We start from the raw sequence: 24,400 nt of genomic DNA on the forward strand, positions 1-24,400 counted from the left end.
TGCTTGGCACCCCATTGACATGTATTGGTAGAGGCCCACTTGATGTTTTTCCCAGTTCCCGACCTACAGCCAACCCAGTCGTCCACCAGCTGTGTGGAGCAGTGACTCCATGGCTCTCCATCATGCGTTTTATGAGATCCCCTCCCCTCACTAACATTTCCATTATTCAGGTTAGGTAATAAAAGGGAGAGTTAGTCACAGAGAAATGCACAATGAGAGAGTATCCCTCGTCAAYATCATCGTTATTCAAAACAATAGTCTATGTTAGCATCCCAATGGATTTGCTCTTGGAAACTCTGGGTACAGCAATGCCAGGATGAGTATGATGGTGTTGGTAGAGGATAGTTTTTATTTTACCCGCCAGAATCCCTCCTCAGTTGTGTTTACTTGTCAGAGGAAGGGAAGGTTGGGATGCAGACCTGGGATTACAGGCAAGATGTTTCCTATCCGCTTCCTATTGTTTGTCCTAGTTCTGTCTCCCTGCGCTTCACAGCGGTGAGCGAGGGGAAGAGCTAGGAGAATGTGGACTTGTGGGGGTTTGGGAGACTGGGATGTTTTAACTTAGTTTTCTTTTTGCACCATGGCAGATAAACAGAGCACTAAACTATCAAAATAAAGAAAGTCGCACACTCCATGTATAATCTCCCAGCAATTTAATGGGTATTTACCATCGTTTCGGCATCACTGTGCCTTCCTCAGGGTCCTTCCTCACCTTGAGGAAGGCACAGTGATGCCGAAATGTTGGTAAATACCCATTAAATTGCTGGGAGATTATACATGGACTGTGCGACTTTCTTTATTTTGATAGTTTATAGTTTATTCGCCGTTAGTCAGCACCTCCACACAAACTATTATTCTGGGTGTGCGCCAGCTCATGTCTTTTTATCAGATCAACAAAGCAGAACAAACAAACTATTTGGGTCAAGAGACAGCTTGGCCCCTGTGTTTTATAAGAGGTGAGCGAGCACATGAGTTAGTAGAGTCGATATTGAGCCATCTTGTTTAAATGGTCAAATCAAATCAAATTCTATTTGTCACATACACATGGTTAGCAGATGTCAATGCGAGTGTAGCGAAATGCTTGTGCTTCTAGTTCCGACAGTGCAGTAATACATTTTTTTAAGAAGAATGACCTATATGATCAAGATGACCCCATTTAAAGGATGCTTTTGGAGTAGTGCTGAAGGAAAGGAAGAAGCATTAACACTTACTTTTACAGTGTGTTAACTACAAGGAAATGACTGAGTACCTACTCACAGCTATAGCCATTTATAGTTATTAGTTGTTAGGCTACCATTAGAGCACGCCGAATTTCCACTTCAACTTATTTTTTTTACATCAGTTCAGATCTCTACTGATTAGTTCCCACTTTGCACACAGAAAAAAAAGTGTTACATTCATTTGCCGTTTCCTTGATTAGCGAAGATCATACCCAAAGAGGAAGGGATGCTCCTGGCCCCTCTCCTTCCTCGCCTGCCCCCCGTGTTATTTGCCCAGGATGTCCTGTGTGGTGGCGGTGGTGTGCATCTAGCCCTTGTCTCCAGTTGCCCCCTGCCTTCCTGTTCTGTAGAGCAGACCTGCAGGTGTGACACAAAACATTTGTTTTACCATATCTTTACATTTGACATGCATAACGCCCACATGGCTGCCACCTATAGGTCTCAAAATAGGTCACAGCACCACTGTTGTGAAAAGCATAGTCGCAAAGACAAAGCATAGGAACGTTTTTAAGGGTTCATCTTCAGGGTAGCACACGTGGCTCAAGTTCTTTTTTCTTCGTTTGGGCTTTAACTTCCAAATGCTCAGAACCAGGCCCATCTGGAAAGGGAGATCTTTTGGTTCTGTGAAGAAAAAGCTGCGATAAAAGGATCACATTAATAAGGAGCAGATTTCCTCCTCGCCCTCCAAAGGCAGCGCACTGAAGGCCAGAGGCAGGCCAGTGAATCAATTGGGTTTAACTGAGAGGAATTTACTGGCCCAGACTGAACTTCCTGGAAAAACAGAGAGGTAGTAGAGATAGAGAAAGAAAGAAAGAGACAAATACTTTATGATACGCAACCCCCTCTTAGTTCTACCCCTGGTTACTGTCCCATTGAGTTATTTTTGCTAGCATGTCACAGAACCTTTCTGATGTGCAGTCATTCAGCCATAATGCAGACAGAGGGACGAGTCTGTAGATGCACATCTGCCTGCACGTGTTTAGCTCTGTGTCTCTTCATGCATTGTGCATAATGACCTAACCACATACCCTGCAGGCTTTTTACATTTAGGGGGGTACATGAGGTAAATAAATGCCCAGATGGGACACCATTATTACTCCCCAAACAGGAAATGATGCCCAGAACTCATCCTGTAAATTTAAAGAAGATGAACAACAACAACAACAGAGAAAATATATACCAACAGCTACCCAAATGGGTTCCAGCTCGAGCCTATCTCACTGACTGCAAATAAACTGGCCAGCTAGTTACATTAGAAGGGTTGTCTTAATCGAAAGCAGATGCTGCATGGTCGTAGTCTGTTATTGTAATTTGCTCTCAGTTTCAAAGAACTGTGAAGTAAAAAAAAAGAAAGGCCCAGTGCCTTCAAAATTCTGTTTTCCTGTGTTTTGTATCATATTATACAACAGCTGATGAAACTAACACTGTAAAAGTATGAACAAATGTGATCAGTGTTATTTCCTGACAGTTACTGGTTGAAAATACAATATACACAAGACCTTATAATCAGCAGATTTGCATGGGAGGGAGTTTCGGCTTTCCATGGCGACATGGGGTAAATTGGTTAATAGACRAATAACAAAGAGCGTTCCAAACCTCTCTGCCAATAACAGCTAGTTTTCAGTTTTTCCCTTCCCACTCAGACCATTCCCAGACAGTCCTAGCAAATATTTTGCTTGAGAGAWATTTTTTTGCTAAAACGCAATTTTTGCCCATTTGAATGGAAATCCATTCCATTAAGGTACTTCATTGTTACCAAGAAATGTGATATTGATATAAAAACGGCTTCATTGGGCATTTAAAGCTAATGCCCATGGCATGAAATGTCTGGTACTTGAACCATGTGTTATTGAAGAGAACACTGAATCAGATACTCAACCATGGGATACTGAAGGATCGGTGTATGAATGTACATGTTACACTAAATGTGGAAAATCTTTGTTTATTCCTTGGGGTGTCTTTAGTCTTTCTAAAAGTTCTGCATTGCACCGAAACCTACAGTGGGGAGAACAAGTATTTGATACACTGCCGATTTTGCAGGTTTTCCTACTTACAAAGCATGTAGAGGTCTGTAATTTTTATCATAGGTACACTTCAACTGTGAGAGACGGAATCTAAAACAAAAATCCAGAAAATCACATTGTATGATTTTTAAGTAATTAATTTGCATTTTATTGCATGACATAAGTATTTGATCACCTACCAACCAGTAAGAATTCCGGCTCTCACAGACCTGTTAGTTTTTCTTTAAGAAGCCCTCCTGTTCTTCACCTGTCTCTTATACACATCTAGATGTGTATAAGAGACAGGTGTAAGGACATCAGGGATACAATTGTAGACCTGCACAAGGCTGGGATGGGCTACAGGACAATAGGCAAGCAGCTTGGTGAGAAGGCAAMAACTGTTGGCGCAATTATTAGAAAATGGAAGAAGTTCAAGATGACGGTCAATCACCCTCGGTCTGGGGCTCCATGCAAGATCTCACCTCGTGGGGCATCAATGATCATGAGGAAGGTGAGGGATCAGCCCAGAACTACACGGCAGGACCTGGTCAATGACCTGAAGAGAGCTGGGACCACAGTCTCAAAGAAAACCATTAGTAACACACCATGCCGTCATGGATTAAAGTCCTGCAGCGCACGCAAGGTCCCCCTGCTCAAGCCAGCGCATGTCCAGGCCCGTCTGAAGTTTGCCAATGACCATCTGGATGATCCAGAGGAGGAATGGGAGAAGGTCATGTGGTCTGATGAGACAAAAATAGAGCTTTTCGGTCTAAACTCCACTCGCCGTGTTTCGAGGAAGAAGAAGGATGAGTACAACCCCAAGAACACCATCCCAACCGTGAAGCATGGAGGTGGAAACATCATTCTTTGGGGATGCTTTTCTGCAAAGGGGACAGGACGACTGCACCGTATTGAGGGGAGGATGGATGGGGCCATGTATCGCGAGATCTTGGCCAACAACCTCCTTCCTTCAGTAAGAGCATTGAAGATGGGTCGKGGCTGGTTCTTCCAGCATGACAACGACCCGAAACACACAGCCAGGGCAACTAAGGAGTGGCTCCGTAAGAAGCATCTCAAGGTCCTGGAGTGGCCTAGCCAGTCTCCAGACCTGAACCCAATAGAAAATCTTTGGAGGGAGCTGAAAGTCCGTATTGCCCAGCGACAGCCCCGAAACCTGAAGGATCTGGAGAAGGTCTGTATGGAGGAGTGGGCCAAAATCCCTGCTGCAGTGTGTGCAAACCTGGTCAAGAACTACAGGAAACGTATGATCTCTGTAATTGCACACAAAGGTTTCTGTACCAAATATTAAGTTCTGCTTTTCTGATGTATCAAATACTTATGTCATGCAATAAAATGCAAATTATTTACTTAAAAATCATACAATGTGATTTTCTGGATTTTTGTTTTAGATTCCGTCTCTCACAGTTGAAGTGTACCTATGATAAAAATTACAGACCTCTACATGCTTTGTAAGTAGGAAAACTTGCAAAATCGGCAGTGTATCAAATACTTGTTCTCCCCACTGTATATATTAGGAATTATCATGCCTATATTGAAGAAATATTTAAACTAAGGTAAACTGTAACATCCAAATCTGTGTTACTGTAACCTATCAGGGCCGCTGTGGGTCCTGTTGAGGCCATGGTTCCGTTAGCCTTCGTGTTAGCCAAGGAAGAGGGGGTTTGATACCACACCCTGCCGCTGGAGAGGGGACTGCAGCTAACATCTGGGACTACAGTAGTACGCAATATGCATGGGATTCAGCCAAGGGAAAGGGGATAGTGGCTAGAGATGGAAAGTGTGAGTGCACACACTTGTTGTGGGGGAGGGCATGTGAGGCCTCAATGAAGTCACTGTAGGTCTCTGTATGTGCCAATCTGTGTTTATGTGGATGTGTGATGGAAGTGTTTTAGATGACCAGGCAATTTTTGCTGTCCACATCAGTTCAGCATTTCCTTTTGTTAGAGTACATTCTGCTTGGCTGTTTCCCTTAGTGAGAAAATACAGAACACAACATTATTGGAATACTGTACCAGTGCTGCTCTACGGCCGATGATTCATTGGGTATTGATTGACAGACCGCAAAATTGAGGAAGTACGAGAGGCAGAGAGTGTTTTTGAATTTGCCACCACCAGTGTAGTAAATCCAGATGTGCACAGTGCACAGACTACGGTGTGGTCATAAAACAGGCATGGCTTTTCTAGACTTGGATGATCATAAGGAGGAGGATTGATTTCGTAACAAAAGTGAAGTGCCTATAGAAAAACCAAACTTCATTTGAAGACCCTAGAAGCAGGTCAAGATAACATTATTACTCTCTTTTGGTCTTGTTATCTTTTGACATAAAGGTTGAATTAGTGGCCAGTTGATGAACTTAGACACAAGTGCTTTTGTCAGTTGTTAGTCATTGGTCAAAGTGTTTAGCTGGGTTTTTTGTATTCTGATGGTCCACTAAAGATTTAAAAGGCTTGTGACCTCTTGGTCTTGTTGTGTATGTTGGAAGAACCCAGAAGAAAACAAACATGGATGAAAAGCTGAGTGTTATGTCTGGTAGTGTCATGAGAAAATCAGCCGAGGACGATACACATCATCTAGAATACTTCACTAGAGGTTCCCACAATATACTCTGGACTGCTGAAAAGGACAGAGAAGTTGAGTGAAAGTGACAGCATGAAGGAAAAGAGCATGGAGAACAAAATCATGATTGAGGAAATTAGATTGACGTTGTTGTGGTGGAAATGATGGAAAAATAGATAAGATGTGGGACAGACTGGTAGAGGATATTTTCGAAGAATATTGAAAGATTGCAATCTGCAGTGGCAAGCTCAAATTGGCGGTGGTCATGGTAGCTATATTATTGTCGTCACTTGCTATCCATCCAGTGTGTTTGTGTAAGTACGTTAAGCTGTTCTTTGTCTGTGCTTGACGTCCGGCCTTGTGTATGCGACGATCACTTGTGTTTAGAAAGTACCATACACATTCTTTATGATGAAGTCCACTTTTGTTCATAGAATTACGTACATTCATATGTGTAGTGTGACATCATGAGGAGGGTGATGTGTTGAGGTATGACTGGTGTCTTGAGTTTATAACACCTCTTTCTCGTACACAAACAACCTTCACACCTTACAGACTCCTATCTCTTCACTGTCACGCGCCAAGGCCCTTTTCTAACTTTCATCCAATGACTTGGACGAGCATCAGGATCATGGCATCATGTGTGAAGTGATTCAAGGGGTAGTATAACAATAGGATTGTGCGTTCCAGGGCACCACAGGATGACTCACAGAGACCTTCAGACTATAGGGAACTTCCTGTTGTAATGTCACCACCCTATTGTAGTAGGAGAGGTGATTTCACTACAGGGTATGGCAGGAAGAGCAAAGGAAGGGGTAGTTCTGAACAAACAAGCTACTGATGATGATTCATACTGCAACACCAGAACAATCAACATTCCTGTGAATGTTTCACTGGTCATGATTATCAGGATGTCTAGAAGTCATAACACAAATTGTGTAAYTGTGAAATTCTCAAATGATGTAGTCATTTATCGTTTCGATATTCAAGACCTGTATGTCAGGATGTTACAGTATTTATTGAGGATAATTATGGTAAATATGAATCTACAGCTGAGGATTCGGTTATGAATGGGGTTATAGGATTAGTGGATTGCTCTTTTATACCAACTAAACTGTACTAAACAGCTCGTCTCCAGCATGGAGGTACATTCACTATGAAAGCTCACTGTACACGCATGTGGTCTCTAGAATAATACCACTTGATTCTATGGTAATTACATATCCAGAATCCTGAACTGTTGCTGGAGCCATCTCTGCGATGGTCTCACAATAATGCTAATGGTGTGGTCTTTCGACCGTGTTCTTGCTGTGTGCGTTTACAATCAAGCCTGTGTTTTCTGGTTATGGTTTGTGGAAAGCCTTTTTTTTAAAACAAGAAGCGCATGTGTCTCCGCACACATTATGATCCCCAGGACATTACGGCACATATAATTACTGCTCTGTATGGTCATGTCCCTCCAAAACCTCAGCCAGGGCCTCCATTTTAGATTTTCCACCATTTCATATAGTTAAGCTTGCATAAAAATACTATTAAGACACTAAACTATGCTTTTTAATCTGAGGTGAGTGTTTTGGGGTGTACTGTACATGTACATATGCATGTGTTTTTGTTCTGGCTAAAGTACTCCGGAGTGTTTGTGTTTGTGAGGACCCCTACACTTTCCCTGACCGACGAAACCACAGTCACTCTGCCTGTGGTTATGGTCTGGAGTGTGCCGGCCCTAGAGGTAGTTTACACTGTGTGGCTAACTGGTTGCAGACGAGAACACACAAGCCCTCACTGTGGAGCGATGCCACAGGATGGACTCAACTTGGAGAGAGAGGCCTCAACTTGGCCAAACGCCCAACACAACAAGAGAGAATGTGTTCCCAGAGTGTCAGTACAACACGTTTCAATTGGCCAGGCATTCATACCATCCTTATCATATGGATATATTAGGTCTGAATGACCATGCATGAACTAGCTTCAAGTATTACCTTAACAACACTATGAGGCACATATTCCATGGCTGACTGTTCGGCCATGTGTAGAGCTCATGTTGATGTTCTCATAAGGCCCAAAACAACAGCATTACCATGATACCCTTATCAACCCTACCTCCGTTATCTATTTCAGTCTGTTCAGTGTCACCCTATTGACAGTGCCTATGACATAAGCTTTCTACACCAGAACCACATGACCAACATCAYAGGGATAGAGTCTAACACATACACCCAAACTCTGGTTTATCAGACTGCTAGACCTGCTCTCTAGGAGTAGAGGAAAAGGTGTGACCATCACGTAGACCTCCTGACCCAATCATCTGATATTTGGGGGCCCCTCGACCACCAGGTCTGGGGCCCGCCAACCTTTTTCTTTTGGGGGGGTTGGGCCCCCCCTGGAGGTTGGGGACCCCCACATAGCATATGTTAGCAAAATATGTACCCTGCATGACCGTTCGGTAATCTGTCCCTGCTCACACACAAGCCCTGGACCACAAAATAATCCCGCGTGTCCCTCGTTTCCCCCAGATAGCATATGATAGCAAAATGTGTAGAATTGCTGGAAATTAGCTTTAAAACTGCAAAATGTTCTCTCAGCCTCATGACAAAATGTGTAGAATAGCATTATAAAACTGCAAATTTTTCTCTCTGAACCATGGCTTATTTCCCCTGGAGGACGGTGGCCCAGGGCCCCAAATGCAGTAGTCCGGCTATGTGTGTAAGGCAGAAGAAGAGAAGAGGTGTGAGGCAATAGAGTTGACATACAGACATACTGTAGGTTATTTTTATTTTTCCATAGCAACTACCCTGATTTAACGAAGCGTTAGAGAAGTGTTTTATGACTCAAACCGTAGCATAGATTGGCAGACACCATTAAGCGTACAGCATGTCACTGTATTGAAGAGACTGTTGCTGAGAAGGGTTGTGTTGAATCGTGTTCAAAATGTTGACCGCATCAAACAGATTTCCTGAGGTTCAATAACATTTTTAAAGAAACAGACATCCAAAAGTGATATATCAAAAGTTAAAAACAGGTCAAGTTCAATAAATTACTTTTTGTCTTTTATCTTTTGCCATAAAAGTTGAACTAGTGGCCAGTTGATAAACTTTGACCAGGGATGGGCAACTTTGATTGGGGTGGGGGCCACCAAAAATCTGAACTCAACGTGAGGGGTCGCAGTGGCTCGCAGTTCTGCGTACCCACATCCATACTAACACGTGCAGTCAGAGCCAGCCCTAGCCTTTTGGGGGCCCTAAGTGACATTTTATTGGGGCCTAAGTGACATTTTTTGCCGTAGGGTGGAGACAAATGTTTGCAGTTTTTAATATGATATCAGAGTGAGAGTGACTAATAAAATCAATGCCCCCCCCAACCCCCCCGGGTCTGTAATTAGACCATGATTACTACTAGTTTAGATAACTGGCTAGACTAATTTACCAATCACATTTTTTTTAGATGACATGGGCTCAATAAGTGACTGTTAGTGACTGACATAAGATGATGCGCGCCGAAATCGAAATTGCACGTGGTGATTTCTACTATTCTACTCACTCTCAACAGTGAGTTGAGACCCCGACTGAGTTTAAAATATATATATTTTTAGGTTGGTCCGTGGGCCTACAAAAACGGGCCACTAGTTGCCCATCCCTGACTTAGACACGAGGGCCTTTGTCAGTTGTTAATCACTGGTCATCACAGTGTTTAGCTGGGCTTGTTTTTGTTTTCTGATGGTCCACTAAAGATTTCAAAGACTTCTGACCTCTTGGCCTTGTTGTGTATGTTGGAAGAACCCAGAAGAAAACAAACATGGATGAAAAGCTGAGTGTTATGTCTGGTAGTGTCATGAGAAGATCAGCCGAGGACGATACACATCATCTAGAATACTTCACTAGAGGTTCCCACAATACTCTGATCCCAAAGCAAGACAGAAGTTGAGTTAAAGAGCCAACATGAAGAAAATAAGAAAAGAGCATGAAGTACAACATTATGATTGAGGAAATTAGACATATGGATGACATACAGTTGACATAGGGACCATTTTATTTGTTTTTCCATAGCAACTACCCTGATTTAACGAAGTATTACAGAGATGTTCTATGACTCAAATCCTAGCATAGATTGGCAGACACCATTAAGCATATGTCACTGAATTGAAGAGGCTGTGTTGAATCCCATCCAAAATGTTTGCGTCTGTGCTTTTCCGAGAACATTCAGTAAAACGAAAGCATCAAACAGATCTGCTGAGATACAATAACAAATTTAAATTGTCTGCAAAAGGAAGACAAAAGAAGCAGACACCCAMAAGTTAAAGGTGTCTTTTTTTCTCTCAGGTCAAAGGTCAAAGTTCAAGAACTCATAGTTCATTCGCATGAATCCTACAGAAGACAGCACACCCTGCAGCTCCAAGCTCACTCAGCAAAATACAGCCTTCCGAGAAGTAACTCCCCAAAAGACGAACCCCTCCTCTTTCCCTCCATATCATCCCTTTGTCACGCAAATCCTACGACAGCCATCAACAGCATATGAGCTGCCAAGACTTCCACACAGAATGTTCCAGTGTGTGGGGGATGAGACTTGTGGTTCAGTACCACCCTTAATGTACAAAGCCTCACTGTAAACACCCGCAAAATGTGTCATGTTCAAGAAACAATAAAATATGTAATGGATAAATGTGAGAAATTGACCAAATCAACAGTTACGCACCACATATATTTCTGATTTGCAAAAAAACATTCATGTTTCTGAAAGTATGAATTTGAAAGATTGGGTGTGGKGTGGTGTGTAGTTGTTCCATCAAGTTCCTATTCACCCAAAGGGTTGTTCATGGTGCCTACTCCCTTTTCCCCTACACCCATCCACCCAACATGTGGCATTATAGCGTCTAGGGAGTGTGTGCCAGCCTAGCTGTGGTCGAAGGAGCCAAATCTCTCATGCGCACCATGAAGAAATCCCAGATGCAAAGGATTATGGGTTTTAAATCTAGTTTACAGTAACTGTGTTTTAATGGAGGGTAGAGGGGCGAGAGGGGCTGGGGGCTAATGCTGCAGAGTCRGGACTATAGGCTGTGGTTAGAGTGACACATCAAGCTCTCCATCTTATTCACTCCAGCTGGCAATGCTTGTCAGCTTGAGAGCACTTTTATGGATTTGTTATTCTTACAGTTCAAATGTAAATAGATGACACAAAGTCTAAAGCTTGAAATKGTTATATTTTTCCTAAAAAGACTCTTGATATCACTAATCAGGGGAATTGATAATCAGAAGCGTTCAGCCAATTATATCGTGTTGATACGTTTTGGTTGTTACGTTACCTAAGTGATATGTATTGAAAATCATATATGATTTAGCTGAAGCTTTTTTAAATCATATTTTCTGAATAATGTTCAACTACAATCTATCATGAAAACAGTGCAGCTGGTGACATTGACCTTTGATTGGTTGTTGTTACCTTATAAGTATCATAGAATCATATATAGGAGTTGGCTGTTGAATGGATATTGACCTCTTTGCCAAGTGTTGACGCTTAACCCATCGTTTTTGCGCAGTGCAGACGTGGCGAATGCAATACTGAAGTGAATAAACTGTTTTCCTGTGTTATTTTTCTCTCTTTGGCTTCAATAATTTGGAACATTTGGACATTTAGAAATGGCATTCATATTATTGATCATGTAACACTATTATAGCATTTTACACTGACAGGAGATTCCCAGGAGTAACTTTGAGAAATGACTGTGAACTTGAGACTTCATATTGTGTAGCTTAGTTTCTTAGTCTGGTTTAAATATTACACCCCTCTACATGAAAATCAAGTTGTCCTTGGCATCCCTCTCTCTTTCTCCTTCCTTTTCCCCCTCTGTCTTTTTCTCTCTCTCTCTCAATTCAATTCAATTCAAGGGCTTTATTGGCATGGGAAACATGTGTTAACATTGCCAAAGCAAGTGAGGTAGATATTATACAAAAGTGAAATAAACAATACAAATTAACAGTAAACATTACACATACAGAAGTTTCAAAACAATAAAGACATTACAAATGTTATATTATATATATACAGTGTTGTAACAATGTACAAATGGATAAAGCACACAAGTTAAAATAAATAAGCATAAATATGGGTTGTATTTACAATGGTGTTTGTTCTTCACTGGTTGCCCTTTTCTTGTGGCAACAGGTCACAAATCTTGCTGCTGGGATGGCACACTGTGGAATTTCTCCCAGTAGATATGGGAGTTTATCAAAATTGGATTTGTTTTCAAATTCTTTGTGGATCTGTGTAATCTGAGGGAAATATGTCTCTCTAATATGGTCATACATTGGGCAGGAGGTTAGGAGTGCAGCTCAGTTTCCACCTCATTTGTGGGCAGTGTGCACATAGCCTGTCTTCTCTTGAGAGCCATGTCTGCCTACGGCGGCTTTCTCAATAGCAAGGCTATGCTCACTGAGTCTGTACATAGTCAAAGCTTTCCTTAAGTTTGGGTCAGTCACAGTGGTCAGGTATTCTGCCACTGTGTACTCTCTGTTTAGGGCCAAATAGCATTCTAGTTTGCTCTGTTTTTTTGTTAATTCTTTCCAATGTGTCAAGTAATTATTTCTTTTTGTTTCTCATGATTTGGTTGGGTCTAATTGTGCTGTTGTCCTGGGGCTCTGTGGGGTGTGTTTGTGTTTGTGAACAGAGCCCTAGGACCAGCTTGCTTAGGGGACTCTTTCCAAGTTCATCTCTCTGTAGGTGATGGCTTTGTTATGGAAGGTTTGGAATCGCTTCCTTTTAGGTGGTTGTGAATTTAACGGCTCTTTTCTGGATTTTGATAATTAGTGGGTATCGCCTAATTCTGCTCTGCATGCATTATTTGGTGTTCTACGTTGTACACGGAGGATATTTTTGCAGAAGTCTCAATTTGGTGTTTGTCCCATTTTGTGAAATCTTGGTTGGTGAGCGGACCCCAGACCTCTGTCTCTTTTCTCCTTTTCTATTTTCTCTTTCTCTCTCTCTCATTCTGTCACCAATCCACACCAATGTGTTTTTCTCTCAATTTTATTTTCCTTTACATCGCCTGTTCCAAGAGTGACTAATATTTTTACCTCAATTAACATTTCAACCACAAAAAGAGAGAGGAGTAGAGGGGAGGGAAAAGGCAAGCAACATTTAAATATGAACTAATCTTATCAAATTCATCTTATTGGATAATTGATGGACTGAATAAAGAATTGGACCCCATCTTCCAATCCACACCAATGCGTTTCTCTCAATTTTATTTTCCTTTACATCGCTCCGTTCAAGAGTGACTAATATTTTCTACCTCAGTTATACATTTCAACCACAAAAAGAGAGAGGAGTAGAGGGGAGGGGAAAAGGCAAGCAACATTTAAATAGTGCCATGTGCAGTGTCTAGAATTTCAACATTTACTGACAGAATTTTAAAAAGTCTCTACTCTTATTTAAGGAGCTTGTTATCCAATATTGACCATTAAGACCCCATGCCACTCAAGACTGGATTGTCTTGGAAGACMAGAAGCTTTAGGATGCTGAGTAAATGTGAATGAATCACTATTGCATGCATATTGCATGGTTCAAATGATGGTAAAGATGAAATAATAATAATAATAATAATAAAAGACGAGCATGGAGTTTCAGTAAATATATGTGAGTAGCCTCCAGAGCTGTCATTAAATGAAAACTGAATGCAATGGTTTCAGAGGTGTGAAACCAAATCAAATGTTTTTCTTTAGTCTCATTTCTGAGGCTTTTGCAAGACTAATGACTGAAATTGAATGGTAACAACATGCATAAGAGTGTCTCGGTTTTGCAAGATTAATGTGACACGAGTACATCTGTTTTCATTTGGGCCTTGCTTTCATTGAAATCCCTGTGCAGTTCTAGAAAGAGCATTGTGGGGCCCTTTTTAAACATTATGGCATTCTCCAGTTGGTACGATCTGCACACGCCTGGGCCACTTGTTTAGTTTTGGGGCGCTTGACATTGTGAGCCAAGACAAGTCCAATGAATTAGCGAATATACTCAGATACTATAAATAGTTTCTCTGTACTCGTTTCAACGTGTGGGACTCATTTTGTGCATGGAACGTTTTAAGAACATGAAAAACAAATGAGCTGTCGATGAAAGTATTAGAAAGTGTGTGTGTGTGTGTGTGTGTGTGTGTGTGTGCGTGCGTGCGTGCGTGCGTGTGTGTGTGCGTGCGTGCGTTGTACTGTGTATTCCTATCCTCATTTTTTTTATTGGGCTGCATGAAAGTCCAGTTGAGATGGTCTGCTTTGCTCATTGAAACTAACCCAAAAGCCTTCTAGTGCAGGCTGCAGCGTTAGAGGTCCAGAACCATCTCTGTACCATTCAAGGCACATACTGTAGAGATGTACAGTAGCTCTGGTCCAGAATACACCCTGGACCGGACTATGCCCGGACTACGAGCTAAAATATATGTAGAGCCAAATCTGGTGCCCATCTGCACTTATCACTTGTAACATAATAAATATATTTTGTCATCTGTGTATGTTTTTATCATACGTTGGTTGCATAAAGCAACACAGAAGAAGAATCTTGATTTTTATAAAAGATTATGGAAAAAATATGATAAGGTAAAAGCTAATAAACTGTAGGTTGAGATTAATAAGAGTGTACTCTCAGCGACAAAGGCTTGGGCAGGATTCTATAATCAAGCCACATGTATGGGTGGAGTAGCAAATAAAAGCCTGCTTTTGGTGGGGAGAGGACCTGAACCCTTTTACCTCTCTGAGCAGGGGTATGCTACCTACTTACCAGTTAAGACTACCGACCTACCGTTCAATTTAAAGGTAACCCAAACATGTCATGTGAACTGCGCTGACTTTACTTTCAGTCAGAGCTGTCTCTCTTCACGTCTGCACTCATTAAACCTACACTCTCTTTCTCAGCACTTAAGCATTCCCATGCGGTTTCAAGACTTTGTCTAATGAAGCTCAATTAAAAAGAAAAAAGTTAATGAAAAATATTTACTCCAGTCCAATGAAGTGGCTACTAAAGTCGATTGCTCCTCTTAATAAAAACCATATGCCTGTTCTTATAAAATTCTGTTTTTGTGGTGCAGCTTTTTAAGGCGTTAGAGTGTGTGCCAGAATGTGTATTATCTCCTGACACAGAGAACAGGAGGGTTGTGAGGGGTGATATATCAAAAGCAGCAGATCGTGAATGTACTTGATTTATGTTACAGGGAGCATTGTGACAAATCAACTCATAACTACAGCTGTAGGTTTAGGTTTAGTGCGACTGCTGGGCTGTGGCTGCAGTTTGTTTGTTACTCTGATTAGGAAAATGCTTGGGCTAAAGCCCCTAAAAGGGATCCTAGCATGGCATTGTTGAAAAACCACATCCTTACGTTGTGAGGGGAGGAAGAAACCTAGACTTATGGGCTAGACCTAGACTTATTTAAGTGTCTTGTTGTTCCTCTCTTTGCTTGACTGAAATAAATGCTAAATATCTCCTTTGGAATAGTCATAGAAATAGTTTAATACCCCAAGCTCTTTATTTCATCCTCGTTGGTGACCTGAGAAGCTATAGTACACTAACTTTGTCAGGGGGACGTATTAGAAAAACAGAAGGGAATAAATAGCCTTGACCAATTTTATGTCAACATGAGTCCATCCTCCAAAGACTGTCCCTTTCCCACGATGAGGGGAATGGCACTTCAGTTGACCCATGCTATAGTGTTCCTGAACTTCCCAAAATGTCCATGGGAGTTTTGGGGGAAAAAGACCACTTTCTCTGCCGCTCCCTGAGAGCCTGCTCTGGTCCCCATCACTGGGCGTTCCCCTGGGTCTGCGTTTTGATTGGATCCAGATGGTGTGAGTGTGGAAGGGGACATGGCGGAAGAGTGTGGAGTATTCTCTCCTGCTCTGATTGATAATAGCTAGGATGGTAGCTGGAGTCGCATTCCTCCCCCAATCCATTTCTGTCTCTCTCGCTCGCTCTTTCTCGCTCTCTCTCAGATTCAGTGGTGGAAAAAGTACCCAATTGTCATACTTGAGTAAAAGTAAAGATACCTTCATAGAAAATGACTATAGAAAAAGTCAAAGTCACCCAGTAAAATACTACTTGAGTAAAAGTCTAAATATTTTTGGTTTTAAATATGCTTAAGTATCAAAAGTAAATGTAATTGCTTAAATATACTTAATCATTTCAAATTTCTTATATTAAGCGAACCAGACAGCACAATGTTTTTTATTACATTTTTTTACGGATAGCCAGGGCACACTCCAACACTCAGACATCATTTACAAACGAAGCATTTGTGTTTAGTGAGTCCACCAGATCAGAGGCAGTAGGGATGACCAGGGATCTTGATTAGTGTGTGAATTTGACCATTTTCCTGTCCTCCTAAGCATTCAAAATGTAAGTAGTTTTGGGTGTCAGGGAAAATGTATGGAGAAAAGTACATACTTTTCTTTTGGAAGGTAGTGAAATAAAAGTAAAAGTTGCCAAAAATATAAATAGTATAGTACAGATACCTCAAAAAACGACTTAAGTAGGACCTTAAAGTATTTTTACTTAAGTTCTTTACACCACTGTTCAGATTCCTCTGTTCTAAGTTGCCAAATGGGGAGAATAGGGAGCGCGACGGGGAGGGTCTGGGTAAACGGCTCAATGCTGGCCCGCTGCCTTACCTCTGCTTAGTGTTTAATGAACTCTTTTACAAGGGGTGATACTGCTTTAAACTACAGGAAGGTTTCAGATAAATGTTCATATTCTTTACATTGTGAAGTGTTTGATATCTTTGTAACTCAGATGGCGGGCTAAAAGCAGTGCCAAACAAAAAACGGACAAGTATCAGTTTAACATAGACAGTATGATTTGATGTGCTGTTTAATGAGAATAGAAAAAAGGTAGGTAATTGATTATCCCTTTTCCTGCTCATAACCTGATTCTTAATAACTAACCCTCTCCTCAAATGTTGGTCCTCATGCTTTCAATTTGTAGCATATTATCACTGCTATTGCTCCCATGGATAGGCATTATAAATATCCTCCATAACCTTTTTCCTCCCTTTCTCTCCTCAGGACCATGCAGTCACTGCAGACCTGTACCGTCCTGCTGGTTCTGAGCATTCTGATTGGCCTGTCCTGGTCTTTGAACCCCAGGGATCCCAATGTGTGTAGCGTATGGGAGAGGTAAGTCAGTGTAGCTCATCTCATTTCACTGTACCAGAATAGAAGAGAGCATATTTTAGCATGTGAGAAAGAAATAGAAGTAGCAGCAGGTTTAATTGCAGCTAACTTGTTGTTTGTTGTTGCACTTATCATTGAAGATGTAACACTTGGCTCAAAATATGAACTTCAGGTTGTCTCAACTCCAGACCATGATGGGTCCGTTCTGTCAATGTATTATTATGTCTGAGTACATTTTGTCCTTTCATGCAGCTTCCCAACCTCAGTGAAGGAGTCGTATGCCCACCCTTATGACCAGGTGACAGAGGAACCTTGCTCTGAGCCACGCACCTCCTACAGATGCACCCGTCACAGGTAACACAGTCTGCCGACACACTTCTTGTTTACTTCCTGGTTGTGTCCATAAGGTCAGAGGGTAACAGGAAGTATTCTCTATTTGACTTTGTGTTGGTCAGGATCACCTATAAGACAGCATACAGACAGGCGGTGAAGATGGACTACCGCCGGAGGTACCAGTGTTGCCCTGGCTACTACGAGAGCAGAGACAAATGTGTCCGTAAGTTTAACGTCATGGCTTTTCTTTATTAGCATATCAAAACAAACTTAGAAGATTCACTTGGATTCATCAGTAGCATTTCAATGAATTACATTTCTACATATTTTGCCATCGATTTCTAGAATTCATCCAATTTTGTGCTTGGTTGCTGAGTTGGTTACATTCTGGAGAGTTGACATGCATGACTTACATAATATATATAATATCTCCACCAACCTTCTAGTCTACTTAAGAGTGTGTTTGTTTGTGTTTTTCATCACTAGCCCGCTGTACTAAGGAGTGTGTCCATGGGAGATGTGTTGCTCCAGACCGCTGCCAGTGTGAAGGAGGCTGGCGTGGCGACGACTGTTCCAGTGGTGCGTTACATCAACACACACACACGCACGCACGCACGCACCTGTCTCTTATACACATCTAGATGTGTATAAGAGACAGCACACACACTGCAGGAAATGACAAGTGACCATTACTCAAAAACTGATCCTCACACACAACACTCAATCACACATAGGGCTTTCCAATGGAAACAGCAAGGGACCAAATAAACAATGATGCGTCATTGAAGTAAGCCACAGCCCAGAAAACAGTTTATTAGACCAGGAGGACACTATGTCTGACTCCCTCCCCTTCCTCGCACTTGCCATTTTATGCTTTTTATGCATTTTATGCTACAAGTATGTAACATCCCCAAAGCGTATACTGCATGCTTAGACCCAGGGCCCGGGATGTAAATCAATATTTTCCATATTTTGCAAGTATACACTTTTGGAATCATATGCTAAAAAATGTTTAGTTTGCATATTATTAAAATAGCTTCATCTCAGCACAGGATTAATGTTTTACATTTTATTTATCCCAGAAACTCCTAGTTAATCAATGCTAGTGTTCTTCTGAACTCAACCAGGTCACTAGTACAGTGCTGAATGGAGAGCTTAACATAAGCTTGTGGAGTATGATGCCTTCAGAGGGGATGATGGGAAGGGGAAATGGAAAAAGTTACCCCTCTTCCACTTTGTCTCTCTCTCCTTCTCTCTCTGGGCAAACGAGTGCTGGCCTCAGCCCCATACTGCTGAGTCTTATAATAAAGCCCACTGGCAGAATGAGAGCTGACACTTCCTGGAATAGATTCCTGTGTTTTGAGCTAGCTGTGGGAAATGAGAGAGAGGCTGAGGTTTAGCACTGAGCTGAGAGAAAGACAGAGGAAGAGGGAGAGAGAGAAAGACCAAGAGAGAGGGGTAGAAGGGGGAGCAGAGGCAGCGAGAGAGAGAAGTGGACAGAGAGATTGAGAGAGGAAGAAAGAGAGAAATAAATGTATTTTAATAAGAGATTGTTGGGGAAGAGAGATTGCGATGGAATAATTCATATTGGGTGAGGTTGGGGGGGTTTGGATACAGAAAGAAGACTGGTTGAGTTTTGATACTTAAGAATAGAGTGATATACTCTAGAAGGGTGTGAGAGAAAGAAGGGTATGGGGGACAGAAGGATGTGGTTCAGTTAGATATGTGGGAGATAATGCTGTGGTTGGATGCAGACGAGATCTCCACCACCACTCGGACAATACACTTGGGGAAAGAGAGGAATTTTCCCACCATATCTTAATGCATTCCATTTACAGTACAATGGAGACTTGCCAGTTTTAAAGAGCGCATCAGTTGAAAAAATGTCACTTTTGAACCCTGATCAGATGTAAACAAACATATGGACAATTTATGTGAGAACAGGTCTGGGTTCTGTTATAAGTTGGGTAAGTGCAGAGGCTTGGGCACAGCCAGCTGGTCCTAGCACAGTTCTTCAAAGCCTAGGTGTCCAATCCATTACATTTCACTCGCCCACACTCATGGCTAGCCTTGTCAGGCCTGGACGATGATAGCAGATAGTAGAAGGCCTAGTACCCTGCAGGTCCTAAATCTCCATTGGCGTCCTGGAGAACGCCTGTGTAAACATTATTGCTGCTCCAGCTGAGCTTCCCATAACTCAATGTGACACACACTCCAACTGCAGTCTCTCAGCGTCTCTCACATGCCCACACAGGGAATGAGTAAACGTTTGATTCATTTAAACAAAGAAAAGAGAAAAGGGTCCTGTTCTGAGTTAGATTAATAAACATTTCTTTGCTATGTGGTAGTTTTCGCTCCAAACCCTAATTTGGCCATACTGTACCCTCCATTTAATATGTCAAAGAAGTTCTGCTTGAAACTGTGACACAGTACATACTGTCTGTGACTGAAGGAAAGAGAGGTGGGTGGAAGATCCCATGATTAACTACATAGAAAAGGTACAGTTGCTGTAGAAAATGTGTGTGCTTGCTTCAGCTGTCTAAAAGTATTTTTGTCATAGTGGAAGAAGTAGTAGTTGTGAATGAAGCAAGCGCACTAGAATCCATATAGAACAGTAGGATTTGTTTGTGATCATTCACACTGTATGGCATTCCCCACAAACCTCAATGAGACAAGTATAAATCCATCATTGAATGGTTGTCATCATGATGGTTAGTGAGATCATCACTTGTGTGCAAAGCATCAGTTACATCACCTGTATTGGATATCTTTTTTTCCTTTGAATAGAGTTTGTGCCCCAGTCAGTCTGCGTTATTGATGAGACATTGGAGGAGTCAGTGTGTGTCCATGTGGGATCCTGGTTCTCGTGGAATCAGGAATGATCCCCCTGACGCTCCTTAACTCTGATTGAAATCCAAACCCTGTGCGAATCACCGGTTGGCGATAACCACCGGAGCCATCCCGAAAGGCCGCTGTAAAATTCCCAATTTTAACCTCATCCATTTTGTTGGCTCCATGCAAATCGCCCTGTCAATCGTGAATCACAAGTCGGTAACACGAGATTCTGGAGCTATTAGGGCTAGAGTTGGTCATAGACTATGTCTCTTTGTTGGAAATTCATGACTATACATGGATAGATATATTGTCCCTGGGGGAGTGATCTTTACCATTGTCTTCTACTCAGGTTCCTGTGCTGTTGTTGTTGGTTTGAAACATGACAGTCCCAGTGGTCCGAATTGAATTGGATTGGATTTGTTTTTGTTCATGTGCATTGCAGTTACATCACATATAGTATACAGTGTAACACCATACAACTACATCAGGTTAAGTTAATATAAAGAAAACCTTTTCAGAGATATCAGATGGAAAACGTTGTACACTGGCCCACTAGTCCACTGGTTTATGCATACATTTATATGATTACGTATATTTTGTTGTATGGGGTTTATTTTTTTATGTGTCTGTTATCATCTGTGTCTGTGTGCGTCTTCCAGCCTGCAATGACAAACACTGGGGTCCAGGTTGTAGTCAGCTGTGTAAGTGTGAGAACGGTGGCCTGTGCAATCCTGTGACCGGTACCTGCCAGTGTCCTCCAGGCTACATTGGGCGCCGCTGCGAGGACCCCTGCCCACCAGGCACATTTGGCAAGGGCTGTCTTCAGAAGTGCCAGTGTGGAACTGGGGGTTCCTGCGATAAAGTGACCGGAGAGTGCCTGTGTCGAGACAATTTCACTGGGACATTGTGAGTAGTAGAAGTAACACTCTCTCAAATAGGCCTACAGCTATATGTATCAATATAAAGTAAATAGAATGTTAAGGTTGGAAAGACAAAATGGAGAGGCAGTAGACTAATTGTTATACCATATCCTATGGCCTTATTCCATCCTACCAATGCAGGAAAAGAGCCCCTCTTGAAACACTAGGTTAGAGCATGAGTCATTAGTTACACCCTGTGTTTTAGATGCCCCTGAGGATGAGTAGAGAACCACTAGGAATTACTGGAAACTCTTTATATGAGGCAACTGCCAATGTCAGAAAACAGCACAGCACTCAAGGGCCAACCACAAAAAATGTGTTGATCCATGACCCAGGAAATGAAACTGCAAAATGTCAACAACTAGGTAGATAATCTTATGAATATGAACACTGTGTGGTTCAAAACTTGTAAAAGTTGCATATTAATTTGTTATTTTTAGTACAAGTTACGTCTTTAGCATCAAAATCATAGCGCATCTTGGATAATATCCCTAGCAACGCTCCGTTGTTGCTATGTTTCACATTGGTTACTTTTGTTGCACGCTGGTCCACAGAACTATTTGTGCGTTCGGTGTTCATCCATGCATAAGCTCAAGCAACACGTTACCGGTCCTTCACGGATCCTGATGAACCCATATAAGATGTTTTGTCAGCTGTATTTAGCCATAATTGCTTTTGCCTTCTAGCCAAACTAAAGACAGCACAACATTTGCTAGCTAACACAGATCTCAAAACATTCCAAGGTCCCGACAACTACATAATACGCTGTTCGGGCATCTGAGAAAAAATCTATTTAGGACCTTTCAACAGCTTCTTATCTCGAAATATTCCATGATTTCCCCGGTCCGGTACATAAATTGCTTTCTGCAAGTATTGACAACGGAAAGTGTGGAACAAATGTAACCAAGGTGTAACATGCCAACCTCATGTTGCTAGAGGAAATTACCCAAAATGGTATGATTTTGAAATTGTATCTTTGATTCATAATATTTAAGCAATGCGCAACTTTTACAAGTTTTGAACCACACAGTCCTCATACTCATACAATTATCTACGTAATGATGTTGAAACTTTGCAGTTTTGTTTCCTGGGTCATGGCCTTTTCTGAAGCCGTTTTTGGTGGGTGACCCTTTGACTATAAGCACCAGTAGGCAATGTACCACTATTGATGAATTCTACTGTGTACAGTTGAGTTTTTGTTGCAAGTGCAGTCACTAAATTGAAAAAGATAGGAACTCGTTAACTTGTACCCTACATTTCCATCTCTACACAATCTGAGTCCATCTGCCACTCAGAGTTCTTTCCTCCATGTTCCTTAGCTGTGAGAAGGCATGCCCAAAGAGTCGATGCCCGCTGCGATGCCCGTGCCAGAACGGGGGCATTTGCCAGGGGAAGGGGATCTGTGCGTGCCCCCCTGGGTGGACGGTACGTTTCCTGAATCCTACACGGACTCAAACACAGCATCAGGGGGTCAACATGGAAATCTTTGTATTTTGAGGTTATCAATCAGATCCCTTTTTAATGTTGTCGTATCATGTACGCTTTCTCTCTCTCCGCTTTTTTTCTCTCTCTCTTTCTCTCTGTCTTTCTCTCTCTCCCTCAGGGTGAGGTGTGTACAGAGCGCTGTGCAGAGGGCAGGTTTGGTCCTAACTGTGCCCAAGAGTGTGTGTGTCACAACCGGGGCCACTGCAACCCTGAGACAGGCCAGTGCCAGTGTGCTGAAGGCTTCACTGGGAACAGGTGTGTGTGTTTATCTAACTCTCTGCAGTAGAGACAGATACATGTGCCGTATACTCATCCTGCACCCATGGTTGGGTAGAAGTTGTTTATATCATACAGTTCATGTATCTTTCATACAGGATATTAAATAGGATACATACAGTTGAAGTCAGAAGTTTACATACACCTTAGCCAAATACATTTAAACTCAGTTTCACAATTCCTGACATTTATTCCAAGTAACAATTCCCTGTCTTAGGTCAGTTAGGATCACCACTTTATTTTAAGAATGTGAAATGTCCGAATAATAGTAGAGAGAATGATTTATTTCAGCTTTTATTTCTTTCATCACATTCCCAGTGGGTCAGAAGTTTACATACACTCATTTAGTATTTGGTAGCATTGCCTTAAACTATTTAAACTTAGTTCAAACATTTCGGGTAGCCTTCCACAAGCTTCCCACAATAAGTTGGGTGAATTTTGACCCATTCCTCCTGACAGAGCTGGTGTAACTGAGTCAGGTTGGTAGGCCTCCTTGCTCGCACACGCTTGTCGATGTCACCCTATACGCAACGAGCCCGTTGCACTGAGCGCACGCACACCTTACAGTTCCCGCCCATAACTACCACCGTTGACACTCCTCCACTGCACCTTGTGAATGAACAACACATACACATCAAATCAGCGACACCGCTCCGGCACACCAACAGTGGAACTAACAAATCTCTGAAATCCAGAAACCTAATTCTCAGTTGAAGGCTCAGACGTTAACAAAAACTTAGGTGGAGTCCATCAAAAGCTTGTTTTTCCAACCACTCACAAATTTCTTTGTTAACAGACACATATATTTTGGCAACGTACCGGTTTATAGCGACACTTCTACCTTTGTGCATACCACAAGTAATCATTTCAACACATTGTTAACAGATGGATATTCCACTTATAATTCACTTGAGAATCACAATTCCAGGTGGGCAACGTCAGAGTTTACATACCACTAAGTTGACTGTGCCGTTCTAAACACGACGGTCTAGAAAATTCCACGAAAATGATGTCTCGCTTTAACGTTCCTGAGCAGGCTAGATTACATCAATTTGAGTCAATTGAGGCTCGTACCTGTGATGCTATTTCAAGACCCTACTGTTCAAAACTCAGTGCATTCTTCTGTTGACTCATGGGAAATTCAAAAAAGTCAGTCTATATATTTAAAAATTAGTAGACCTCCACAAGTCTGGCTCATCCTGGGAAGCCATTTCCAAACAACCTGAATGGTACCATATTCATTTACAAACAATAATAGTACGACAGTATCAAACACCCATGGGAGTCACTTTGGCAGCTACTTCGTCAGCCACTCAGAACTCTTCGACTTTTTAGGATCACCACTTCTTGCTCTACCTTATACATTGCCTACGGATCAACGTATCTGGTCGCGAAAAGTGCAAATCATTCCCAGCATCAACCAAAGGACAAGGACAAAAGTACGTAACCGTATTGCCCGCATCCTAATCCATACAGCAGTCCTCTAAAACTCGACACGTTCCCGCTTAGACAAATTTATACATTGCAGAACAATAACCTTGAAACATGCCAAACACCACACCAAACACACACGCTCACCACGACAAAAAAGGTTGCAAAACTAAGCACATTT

General features: G+C 41.9%; 1 protein-coding gene across 1 annotated transcript in view; it reads left to right on the plus strand.

Annotated features, from left to right (window-relative positions):
• Positions 1–24,400, plus strand: part of LOC111964661 (multiple epidermal growth factor-like domains protein 10) — a 34,852-nt gene that overhangs the window by 4,013 nt on the left and 6,439 nt on the right. The window contains exons 2-8 of the mRNA XM_023988502.2: positions 16,832–16,942; positions 17,192–17,293; positions 17,395–17,495; positions 17,759–17,851; positions 20,767–21,013; positions 22,347–22,452; positions 22,631–22,767. Of these exons, the coding sequence (XP_023844270.2) occupies positions 16,836–16,942; positions 17,192–17,293; positions 17,395–17,495; positions 17,759–17,851; positions 20,767–21,013; positions 22,347–22,452; positions 22,631–22,767 (893 nt within the window). The 5' untranslated portion in view covers positions 16,832–16,835. The remainder of the gene's footprint in view (positions 1–16,831; positions 16,943–17,191; positions 17,294–17,394; positions 17,496–17,758; positions 17,852–20,766; positions 21,014–22,346; positions 22,453–22,630; positions 22,768–24,400) is intronic.

The sequence above is a fragment of the Salvelinus sp. IW2-2015 genome, linkage group LG6.1 (assembly GCF_002910315.2).
Source record: "Salvelinus sp. IW2-2015 linkage group LG6.1, ASM291031v2, whole genome shotgun sequence".
Classification (NCBI taxonomy): domain Eukaryota; kingdom Metazoa; phylum Chordata; class Actinopteri; order Salmoniformes; family Salmonidae; genus Salvelinus; species Salvelinus sp. IW2-2015.